The 12786-nt window shown below is 32.9% G+C and overlaps 1 protein-coding gene across 1 annotated transcript in view; it reads left to right on the top strand.

The window, feature by feature from the left end:
• ift172 (intraflagellar transport 172) overlaps nucleotides 1-6684 on the top strand; it is a 69260-nt gene extending 62576 nt beyond the window's left edge. The window contains exons 45-48 of the mRNA XM_059356629.1: nucleotides 44-142; nucleotides 965-1118; nucleotides 3509-3600; nucleotides 5150-6684. Of these exons, the coding sequence (XP_059212612.1) occupies nucleotides 44-142; nucleotides 965-1118; nucleotides 3509-3600; nucleotides 5150-5239 (435 nt within the window). The 3' untranslated portion in view covers nucleotides 5240-6684. The remainder of the gene's footprint in view (nucleotides 1-43; nucleotides 143-964; nucleotides 1119-3508; nucleotides 3601-5149) is intronic.
• The last annotated feature ends 6102 nt before the right edge of the window (nucleotides 6685-12786 follow it).

The raw sequence follows: 12786 nt of genomic DNA, 5'->3' as shown, positions 1-12786 counted from the left end.
TGATTATCAATCAGGTTTTTGATCGGTTGATTTCTGTCTCCAGGCTATCGACGAGGGGACGATGGACGCTCTGGATCACTCCGACTTCGTGGAAACCGACATTCCCTTCGAGGTTCCAGTTCCCACCAAACTCTGCGTCACTGTAAGAAATCCTGCCACCAAACACACACTGAAACATCCCAGTTCATAGCTTAGAGTAAAAGTTTTATTAGATGTACTCATAAATCTATACAAACTACATGCAACATGACATTCTAACGTTCTAAAATTATTTTAAAGACATAAACAAATTACATATTTTAGCCTTAAAAGCCTTTGCATCTGAATAATGTTGTCATCTGCAAGTCCTGAAGAAGCCAAAAGTGAAAGAAAACTTAGTTTATTCTCTGTTTTTAATCTAACTTAATAAATTCTTGTTATTGTTGGTGGTACTCATCATAAATCGTAGTTAAAAAATGTATAAAAAATAAATATATACATATAACAGCAACATGGCTTTCATTAGGATTAGTTCATCATTAGGGTTCTGTTGCCAGCTATGTTTTTTATGTTGCCTGTGGAGTTAACATTGTTATTAATTTAATCAAACAAGATTTCTTGTATTGAGTTTTAAGCAAAAATGCGAGAATGTGTTTGGTTCATAAAAGCTTCAGAAAATCTGAAGTTTCTGACATTGTTTGCATTGTTTTATACCACAGTAAATCCAATATCTTTGGGTTTTTGGCTGGAAAATTTAGAAAAATTAAAAGTAACAGACACATTAATTAATTGATTATCTGAATAACTTCTATTTCATGCCTCAGTTCCTTCTTAAATTGGTTTTACTTAAAATTCCAGATAATGTTGAAGCGTTTTAGCTGACTGAATAGTCTTTTTGTAACTTTTCACTTTGTTGTTAGAAGATGCTGCATGTCTGTGTCAATGTGTGTGTCTGTAATTGTGTGTAATTGTGTGTGTGTTGCAGGACGCCCAGCGGGAGCAGATCCGTGACTGGGTTCTGATGGTCTCCATGGACAACCGGTTGGAGCAGGTTCTACCACGGGACGAGAGGAACACGTACGAAGCCTCGCTGGTCGCCGCCAACACCGGCCTCCGCTCCCTGCCCTGCGTCCTCACAGGTAACACACACACACACACACACACACACACACACACACACACACACATTCTAGTACTTCTATCTTTGTGAGGATCCTCATTGGAATAGTGAATTCCCTTGCAAGGTTATAATAGTTTTTAATTTTTCATTAGTTTTTTGTGGGGGTTTTTGTTTTCAAATTCAGTTAGTTTTAATGAGTTCTTAGAGTGAGTTTGCTAATTTTAGTTTAGTATTCATTTTTTTTAAATGCTTTAGTTTTTATTAGTGTTAGTTTTTTGTAATGGGGTATTTGTTGGGTGGGAGATTAAAAGAGGTCACAGTAAATTTTGCCTTTATTCCCTTTGTCTTATCCATCTTCATTATGTATGAAAAAAATTGACGAAAACGAAGGACATTTTCACTATAATTTTAGTTAGTTTTGTAACCACACAATACAGTTTCAGTTAATTATCATTATCATGTAACCTTTAACCCTTAAAACAAAGTCTGAAATCTCAAAAAAAAAAAAGCCTTTAAAGAAGTGAGGACCGGCCGAAATGTCCTCACTTTGCAAAAATGTCCTCACTCTGTTGGTTAAAAACGTGTTCTGGTCCTCACTATGTAGGAAGTACAAGAACACACACACACACACACACACACACACACACACAATTACACAAACACACGCACACACACTCATGTGTCATCACTCATCAGAGGTAAACTGAAGAGTTAATTTGTAGAAACAGATTCTTAACCAGAATAAACCACCACAAGTTTGATTGATTTTCCCTTTGAGTGCATCATTAATCAAAACATGATTTATGAAAATAAAAAAATCTATTCAATACCTGTTTCATTGATTTTCTCTGGATTGCAAAAAAAATCTTAAGTATATAAAAAGTATTGTTTTGTGAGGAAAATAACAGAAAAAGTTGCAGAAAAAGCAAAGAAAACTAGATGAAATAAAAAATAAATCTGTGTGAAAAGAAAACGTGAATCAATGACGAAAATACTGTCAAACTTAATCTTGTTGAGGTAATACATTTCATTATCTAGAGTTTAATTGTTTACCTGCTGATGAATGAAAAAGCACTCTTTGTTGATTTTAAATTAATTTATTTCTTACAGTTCTGCTGGCAGAAACCAAAAACAACAGAGGTTTTCTGTTGACTAAATCAAATTCAAAATTTTTCTTTTGTGAATTTTTCCTTTGTTTATTGTTATTTTTGACAAGTGGTACAGTACAGTATTATAAACAGCTACATATATGTAAACACAAAAAAGATGAGAAAAATATTACAGAACATAGTGATAATGATACAAAACAACATACAATAATTCAAAGAAATCCTCTAAAAAAACAAAATGAAGACAAGATGGAAAAATGAGTAGGCTATTTGATATATTTTAGTTTTTTTCTTTTCTGGATGTGCTTTTATTTTGAAAATGATTACCCATATGTGTGTTTAATGATGAGATGTTTCATTGCATTTTTCATTCAAAATAAATGTCTCATATGATAAACTTTCCCCGACAACAGCATGTAAAACAGGGGTCTCAAACTCAAATTACCTGGGGGCTGCTGGAGGCAGTATCAAAATGACCAAAAAAAGACACAAAATTACTAAAAAAATACACAAAATGACAAAAAAAAGACACAAAATGACAGAAAAAACCCTATATTACTTAGAATTACCAAAAAACACCCCAAATTATTTTTTTTAAAGATACAAGATGACCCAAAAATAAAAAAAATGACCAAAACAAATACACAAAATCACTAAAAAAACACACAAAATTATTAAAAAGACCCAAAATTATTTTAAAAAGACACAAAATAACCAAAAAAAGACACAAAATTATTTTAAAAAGAACCAAAATGACCAAAAAAAGACACAGAATTACCAAAAAACACCCCAAATTATTTTTTTTAAAGATACAAGATGACCCAAAAATAAAAAAATGACCAAAACAAATACACAAAATCACTAAAAAAAGACACAAAATTATTAAAAAAGACCCAAAATTATTTTAAAAAGACACAAAATGATTTTAAAAAGACACAAAATTACCAAAAAAGTAATTAAAGGGACCTTCCACACACAACACAGTAAAGTGCGATTCATATAAAACTCACATTAAACTTATAAATATATATATATATATATATATATTTTGTGGCCCCCACATATCAAGGTGGGGGCCACAAAATATCGTCACGAGGGCCACAATTGGCCCGTGGGCCGCGAGTTTGAGACCCATGATGTAAACCATCACTCTGCTGCTTGTGATTTTCCAATTCACTGTTTCACACACACACACTCACACACACACACACACACACACACACACAAACACACACACACACACACACACATACACACACACACACACACACACACACTGACCCTGGTGTTGTGCCTGCAGGCTACCCCGTGCTGAGGGATAAGATTGAGTTCTCGTCGGTGGGAAAAGCAGCCAACAAGAAAGACTGGAACAAATTCCTTGTTTCCACAAAGGTGAGACACAGAAAAATACATTTACTCAAATACTAAACAAATCTCAGGTTCTTTTAATTTACTGATTTTTCTTTTCACTCCACTTATTACTTTGGTTTCACTACAATTATTTAACAGCTTTAGTTTCTTCACAAAGCAAGATTTTTGCATTCAAAACATACAAAGAGTTTATAATACGTTTGGTTATAAATTAAACATGAACACAAGTACAACTGAAACAATAAGTCGATGGACAGAAAATGTATAAGGAGCTGTTTTGAGAATCATTTAAAAGCACAGTGTGTAGTTTTCTGTCACTTTCAGTCAAAACAGCAACATAAAAATGAGTTTGTTGACGTGGTGAAGTAATGTGGGATTATGGGAGTTGTTGTCTTTCACACCACTGTAGTCAGTTTCTCTGAGTTATGATTTCTTCTGGATTTATTGTTTAGGAGGTTTTTCCTGTTAGCAGAATTATCCACAGAGGTCTCCTCCTCATCAGAATGAACAGGCCCAATGATTAAAACCAACAAAAATACTGAAAAAAGTAGTTTAGTTTTAAAATTCAGGTTTTTTCAATGATGTTTGGTGAACACAGGACATCCAGGAGGGGCTGTGAGAAGGTTTACTCAGCTTGTTTTTCTGACAACTTAAGATCCAGACTTCTCTTGACTTAAATCCTTCATCTGGAGAATATATATAGTTAAAAACAACCAAGAGCTAAAATATATATTGTAAATACTGTCTGTATATCGGCTTAAAACTGGATAAAAAGCTGATTTATGAAGCAACAACAATACTGACACATGCACAAAGGAGATATGAAAAACAGACCGTTACCTCTTATAAAATTACAGATCCCTCTGGGTTTGAAAATGGTAGAAACATTTGTGATAATGTAAATAAACAACTCATCGAAATAAAAACGCATTTCTATTAGTTTTTGGACATTTTATTGAGGGAAAGTTACATCTTATACCTTTTCTCTTCTTAAAACATATCTATTTAAAAAAGCCTTTTATTAATTTTACCACATCACCTAATTTTAACATTAGCTGAGGGGTACATTTTTAATTTTTATTTATATGTGCTTGTTTCTGTCTTGTATGCTTGTTTTACTTGCTGTTCAGCACTTTGTAACGTTTTATTTTGAAAAGTGCTCCATAAATAAAGTTTATTATTATTAGTTTGTTATTTAATAAGAGAAAATATCATGCATGGGCTGTAATTTTGATTTATTTTTATAGGCTGACATAATTATAATAGTCAGACCTTTGATGACACTATCACACACACACACACACACACACACACACACACACGCACACACACACACACAAAAGAAGTTGTCTGATGTCTCAACAACAAAAGCCAAACTCATTTCACTGAGTTTCATCATCTCGCTCTCAACATCACAGATTTTATGGGAATCAGCAGAGTGGACCAATCATTATCTACACAAAACACACACACACACACACACACACACACACACACACATACACCTCTGTACCTGCAGCATATCTTCTGATCTGTGTTGTGATTGGTCGATGTTTGTCTCCTCCTGCAGTCGACTCACAGCTCAGAGTGTCAGGACGTCCTCAAGTTCATCAGCCAGTGGTGTGGCGGCCTGCCGGCCTCCGGGTTCTCCTTCCACTGACACACACACACACACACACACACACACACACACACTTTCTTGTACTTCTATCTTTGTGAGGGCCCTCATTGGAATAGTGAAGTTGTTAGTTTTAATTCGTTTTTAGAGTGACTTTGTTGGGTGGGAGATTAAAAGAGGTCACAGTAAATTTTGCCTTTATTTCCTTTGTCTTATCCATCTTCATTATGTATGAAAAAAGTTGACAAAACAAAGGACATTTTCACTATCATTTTAGTTAGTTTTGTAACCACACAATACAGTTCAAATTAATTATCTTTTTTTTTTTAACTCTCAATTTTATTTTTATTTCAGTTAACGAAATTGTTTTTTAAATTCTAGTTTTCGTTATTTCGTTAGTTTCTGTTAACTATAATAACCTTTTTCCCCAGTCCCTAACCCTAACCCTAACATAAACCTGATTGTAACCTTTAATCCTCAAAACAAAGTCTGAAATCTCAAAAAAGCCTCTAAAGAAGTGAGGACCGGCCGAAATGTCCTCACTTTGCAAAAATGTCCTCACTCTTGGTTAAAAACGTGTTTCGGTCCTCACTTTGTAGGAAGTACAAGAACACACACACACACACAAACTTCTACTATTTCCCGTCTTGTTACACTTCCATTTTTGCTGCAATATTTGAAATACTACATCCATCTGTCTGTGCTCTTTCACCTTCTTTCTTCTTTCTTTCTGTGTCCAAAAACATTTATTATTACTTATTAAATTTTTATTTTTTACTCTCCATCAAATATATATTTATTTATTCCACTTTTCATTTTTATTTTCTGTAATTTTTATGTAAATTTAGTCATCGAAATGCCGTTTTTGAAGCATTCTCTGCACTTCCAGGTGTGTAATCTTGCAGAAAGTCCTTTTATTTTGATTATTTAAGTAATTATACATTGCTAAAAAAAACACATTTTAAGCAAAATCAGAATCAGAATCAGCCTTAAAATCTCCAATATGTGGTTCCTGCTGAAAATATTAATCTTTAAAAACGCATAATTCTTTGTAAAACGCCTCATAAATGTTCATTTAAAAAAAATGCTAAATAGTTTCTTTAAACACATGGAAATTTAGTTTTTATCAAAAGTAACTAAAACAGGAAGAAATGGTGCATTTGTTTGGGACTATTTTCAGCGGCGGATTCATTAACATTTGGTGCCACAGTAAGTAATTTGATAGCAGGACTTGATCTGAAATCTCTGCACCTCCAGGTGTTTAATCCTGTAGAGAAATCCTGTTTTTATTATTAATTTCTTATTCTTTTGCTAAAAGCAGTCACATTTTAAGCAATTTATTCAAAAATAAAATCAGAATCACCCTTTAAATCTTCCACATATTCCAATATTTGTTCTCTGCTGCAGTATAAATAAGTAAATCTTTAAAAACACCTTTTTAAAAATGGCTAAATAATTACCTAAAACACCTGGTTACTGTACTTTTTTTAATATAAAAAGTGAGGCTACTAAGTCAGGAGGAAATGGTGCATTTGTTGGGACTATTTTCAGTGGCGGATTAATCCACATTTGGTGCTGCAGTGAGTATTTGTGGGTGTTTGTAGGTTTGAATCCATTCCAGGAGAGTTGACCTGTGGAAAAATCCCACAAATTAATTTTAATTCATTATTTTTGTCACATTTCAGCAATTTAATCAAAAAAATACCATCAGAATCGGTCACAAGGTCCAATTTGTGGTTCCTGTCTCATAAATTTATAGTTTAATTTAATTTAAAAAAGGATAATTAATAACAGCTAAAACAGCTGCTCACTGTAGTTTCTAACAAAAGTAACTTAAACAGGAGGAAATAGTGAATTTGTTGGGACTATTTTCCGCGGTGGATTAATTCACATTTGGTGCTCCAGTGAGTATTTGTGGCCGCAGGACAGTTTGTGCAGTTTGAGTCCATTCAGGGGAAAAATCCCTTAAATTCATTTTAATTCATTACTTTTGACAGTCACACTTTCAGCAATTTAATACAAAAAATACCATCAGAATCGGCCTTAAAATCTGTCACAAGGTCCAAGTTGTGGTTCCTGTCTCATAAATGTATAGTTTCATTTGATTTAAAAACAATAATTAATGACCTAAAACAGCTGCTCACTGTAGTTTCTAATAAAAGTAACTTAAACAGGAGAAAATAGTGCATTTGTTGGGACTATTTTCAGCAGCGGATTAATCCACATTTGGTGCTCTAGTGAGTGTTCGTGGCAGCAGGACGGTATGTGTGGGATTGACTCACTTTCAGGTGTGTAATCCTGTGGAAAAATCCTTGAAATTCATTTTGATTCCTTACTTTTGCTTAAAACAATCACATTTTCAGCAATTAAATTTTAAAAAATACCATTAAAATCGGCCTTTACAGGAGTAAATGGTGAATTTGTTGGGAACTATTTTCAGCGGCGGATTAATCCACATTTGATGCTCTAGTTAGTGTTTGTGGCAGCAGGACGATGTGTGAGGGATTGAGTCACTTTCTGGATTGTAATCCTGTGGAAAAATCCTTTAAATTCATCTTAATTCCTTACTTTTGCTTCAACAGTCACATTTTCAGCAATTGAATAAAAAAAATACCATCAGAATTGGCCTTAAATCGGCTATTACAGGAGTACACAGTGCATTTGTTGGGACTATTTTCAGCGGCGGATTAATCCACATTTGATGCTCTAGTGAGTATTTGTGGCAATAGTTAACAGTTTTTGTGCTTTTTTTTGTTCAATATGAGGATGAGGGACACACAAACCCTCTGACTTCCTGTTATCATCCATCTTCTCCTCTTTTCCTCTTTCTCTCTCTCATCAGAAGGACTTTCTCTCTCAGGAAGGCATCGCTGAGTTAAAGCCAAAGGTTTCTGTCGGATTGTAACTGAAAGTTTCTCTTTAATACTTTAATTATCAGTCAGAGAGACGATTTAATGACTGAAAGCATCTGTTGTTTTCTTTCTCTGTGTGTTTCTGAAGCCGGTTTCTCTGGCGATGCCTTTATCGTGTGTTTCATATGGAATGTATTTTGTTTAATAAAGTTAAAATAAAAGATAGTTTTCAAGCATTTTCCCAGCTTTTTTTTATTGCTCATTGTGGAGGAGCAGACTGTTACTCGTCCATACTTATGGGGATAAAAAACACTGATAAAAATATTAGAAACTGGAATGGAAAACCAACGTTTTATTAGTATTTTTAGAAACTGGGTGATACTTTGAGTCTAATTCTTTTATATCGAGCCCAATAAGATTAGTAATAAGTCATTTCTTTGTGGTTTTTAGATCTTAAATAAAAATATCAACAATAACTTTTACTCATTATGCAGCAGAATGGCCCGTGTCAATGTATCATATTCTATATTACCCCATTTTTATTATTATAACAACATATACAACATAAACAAAAATCACACAGTAATATATTATTTCCAAAATATTTTTATTAACATTACAAATTCATATACATGACATCAAGAAAACAATGAGGTGCAAATTCAAAAATACAGTTCAATTAATGTAGTCTACTAGACAAATTGGGGGGAAAAATACACAAACTGAAAAAAAGGAAAACATTCTGGAACTTCTGAAATAATAATATTTAATCTTGTACATTAATTATATGTATTCATAGGCGATAATGACATTTATTCTTGTGCAATGAATACATTTATTGTACATTTATAACATTTGTTCTATGCAATAATTCCATTCACATTAGTGCAATAATTACATATATTCTAGTGCTAAATTTACAATTTATTTAATTAATTAATCTATTTTTTAGAACCTCTGTTGTCAGCTGTGGATGTTTGTTGCTGAAGTTATTTTATTGGATTCATTATAATGCATTATAACACACACACACACACACACACACACACATACACATATATATATATACACAGTAGAGTTGCATACATTCCAGTATACGGTACATATTACAGTATATATACAGACAGTATAGAGCGCCTCCTTTCCCAGCAGAGTTCCTGTACATGTCAGATCAATATGAAGCGTGTGTGTGTGTGTGTGTGTGTGTGTGTGTCAGTAAGAGATAAGTGAGGAGATGTGCTGCTCTGCTGCCGGCTGCACGTCTCTCCTCCTCACCTGCAGCGTTCAGCCGAGAACTCTCTGCAGTCAGCCCACATATCAGATTTACATTCACATTTACATTAGTGCAGGCGTGCTGGGACATCTGTCGCAGGGGAACACACTGAAATACGGTTATTTTATGAGGTAGAAAGTGATAAATGTAATCTGAGGAGGCGTCAGGAATCCCTAGACACCAGTTTTTTCATTTTATATTCCCAGAAATGTGCATTTTACTTGAAGAATTGAACAAATTTGCATCTAAAATGTCCCAAATCCTATTTTGTTTCATAAATCTGCTCTTTAATTGTCATTTAATTGTTATTTATTGGCTCTATCTGCAAATCTAAACCATTATGATTCATGAACTCGTGAATTTAGAGTTTGGTAAGTTATGTAGAAATAAACATAAAACCCCCAAGTGCATTATTTTATGCATTATATGTGCAGTTTACATTCTCATTTTTATCCTTTTTTTAGAATGATTTAAATATTTTTTCAGATTTTTAATTTTTTTTATTGTAATTTCTTTCTTTATTTTCATTCACTTATTTGTCTTTTTTCTTATTTTCCCATTTCATTTGCATTTTTCTAAATTTTTTAATTTGTATTTCTTAGTGTTTGAAGCCTTTTGTATTGTATATTAGAAATGCTATATATATATATATATATATATATATATATATATATAAATATATCATAAATGATAAATGAGTAATAGGCCTCCTGTCTTTGGTGTTGAAGATTTTATATATGTTGGTTTTTGTTTTGTTTTAATGTTCTAGAATTATTTGTCAGTATGCTTCTTTTACTTTGAAAGTCTCAGCTCTGCTCTTATTCATGTATTCCATCATTAACTTCAGTCTAAAGACTCAGAGTGAATGAGGCGAATCGGTGCGGACGTTCCCTCGACCTGCATGTCAGACGGTCCTGAGAGTCTGGCCTCTTCTGGAAAAACTACAAATAGGAGGATTTCTTGTGATGTGGGAGTCTGAAGCCTGCAGGGTGATGCAACGGAGAGGCAACCGAGCAGAAACATAAACAACCAGCGAGGCGAGTGAAGCAACACTTACACAGTACCAGAGGATCCGTTTCCTGCTGTGGTTTTGTTATATTTTGGAGCAACTTAGTGGTAAGACTGAAACTAGCTCTGTGTTACTAAAGGAGGGTCAGATTCATGTAAACTCAGTGGTTTTAAATGTTAAAAATATGCCATTAGGAAGATTTACTGTACTGTAAATAAGCTTCACATCACAAATAATGGAAGTTTTAAATGTTGCTGTGCAAAAATATGTGAAATTATCCATCAGACAACAAAACGTTGTTGTTCTAGTTGTTGTCTACATCAATTGATTTCTTTTATCTGCAGAAAAAAACCTGAAAACAGTTTCATTTATGACCTTTTACACTTTGAAGTTGTGCAGCTGCAGTGGCAGGAGATGTATTTACATTATTGCAGAAAAATATAAATTTACATGCCTTAAAATGCATAATGTTTCCTGTAAAATGTAGTGGAGTAGAAATATATATTAGCTTAAAATGGAAATACTTAAATGAAGCATTGAGTAAGTGCAGCAGAATTGTACTTAAGTACCATATATATTTACTTAAATGCTCTTACTTAAAAGTATTATTAATTATTATTCTGTTGTGTTTATGTGTTATTAGTAGTTATTTAAATTTACATTACATTAATAATTATTTACACTTCAGTATACATTTTTATTTACAATTTACTTGTATTTCTGTTTTCCCATTTATATTATTATTATTATTATTATTATTATTATAATACACCTATTTTGTTATATTTGTTTTGTACTTATTTCTATTTTAATTATAATTATAATTTCTCTAGGTTTATATAAAATATAATGTATAACAAAAATATATAATATTGTAGTATTCCTATTCTAGAATGGGAGCAAATGTGATGTTACCCAATGATTAATAATTTAATAATAAAATATTTCTTATAGGATTCTTATTCTCAAAAATATGTTGGGGAAAAAATAAAATAAATAAACAATAAAAAATATCTCCTTGATTGCACAATAATGCTCAAAATCCTCAGGACACAAATAAAAATATATATTATTTACCGACTCAATTTGTTTGCATTATATTAAAAACTGTATATTTTAAGAGAGAAGTTGGGACATTTTAAAAATAATGGCCACCAGTGAGGGAGGTTTTGGAGCGCCATCTAGTGGCCACTAGTGGTCGTTAGCGGTACTGCACCATTGTTTAAAACAGCCCAGAAATCTGCCATTTTTATTAGGGAAAAAAAAGAGAAAACCAAGCCCTGCTGCTGATCTAGAAATGTATTTAAGTCATTTTAAGCATACAGTTGTAGATCCTTGTTTCGGCCACTAGAGGCAGTGTTCCAGTCTGCTCAGTGAGTCCAGTGCTGATTTTCAGGCCTCTCTCTTGGCATTCACCGCGTGCCTTAATTGTATGGACATTTAAATCAAGGTCCGCTGTGAACACGAGGAGAGACGACCCACCATGTTTCCCTTCACTTCTTATTATAATAATAATAATAATAATAACATAATATCTTTTCCCTGCTCTTCTCTGTCCTGCTCCGTTCAGTTTTTGAGCCTTTTTTGCTCGTTCTGCTCCAGTTTGACTCCCTGCAACCATTTCAGCTCAATCCCATTTTCACCATTTCTTTCAGCTCTGCAGCTCAATCCCTCTTCATCCTTTTATACGTCTCTGTGCAGCCTCGCTGGGCTTTGATCACTTTATCCCTCAATGTGTCCTTCACAATCATTCCCTCAACCATCAGGATGTTGTTTTTCTGTTTCATGTCCAAAGAATCAAAAAGAGGAAATGATTTAAACCTATTTCATGCAATTTTATAAAGAAACAATCAACACATTTCCCTATATTAAGCTTGGCAATGCATGTTCACCATGCAAGTCCAACAAAAGATTTGAAAAGTCTGCAGCTGTCACTGCAGCTCCCTCAGAATTTGACTGCATGATTATTGTGGCCAAAATGATTCACAATAGTTATATAATTGTGACTTTAATGGAAAAAATAGAGAAAAAAATCTGTGTTATCAGTCAAATTCTTTTAATTTTTGATATTGTGCTTTTTAAAAAAATATTTTACTTCAAATATGAGTGTAGGGACGTGTTGATAAAGTCTAAAGTCTATATGCTGGATAATTTACATGATATTATCACGTGTGTACAATAAACAGAATATAAATATTTCACTTTTTAAATATTATGTTTATCATCAGTACCGGTATATTGTGACACCCATAATAAATTAATAAATTAAAATTGTACTTCCACAGTTTTGGCCAAATGTACTGATTACTGATTATTGGAGATTTATTATTTTATTTTTATTTATTTTTTATAGAACAAATACTACAGAAAACGATACTTGGGGCCAAATAGAATTAGTGTCCACTATTTTTATTATTATTATTATTTATTTAAACGATCAGCAATTGACTGAAAC

Source organism: Centropristis striata, chromosome 18 (genome assembly GCF_030273125.1).
Source record: "Centropristis striata isolate RG_2023a ecotype Rhode Island chromosome 18, C.striata_1.0, whole genome shotgun sequence".
Taxonomy (NCBI): domain Eukaryota; kingdom Metazoa; phylum Chordata; class Actinopteri; order Perciformes; family Serranidae; genus Centropristis; species Centropristis striata.
This window is presented reverse-complemented; position numbering and strand designations above follow the sequence as displayed.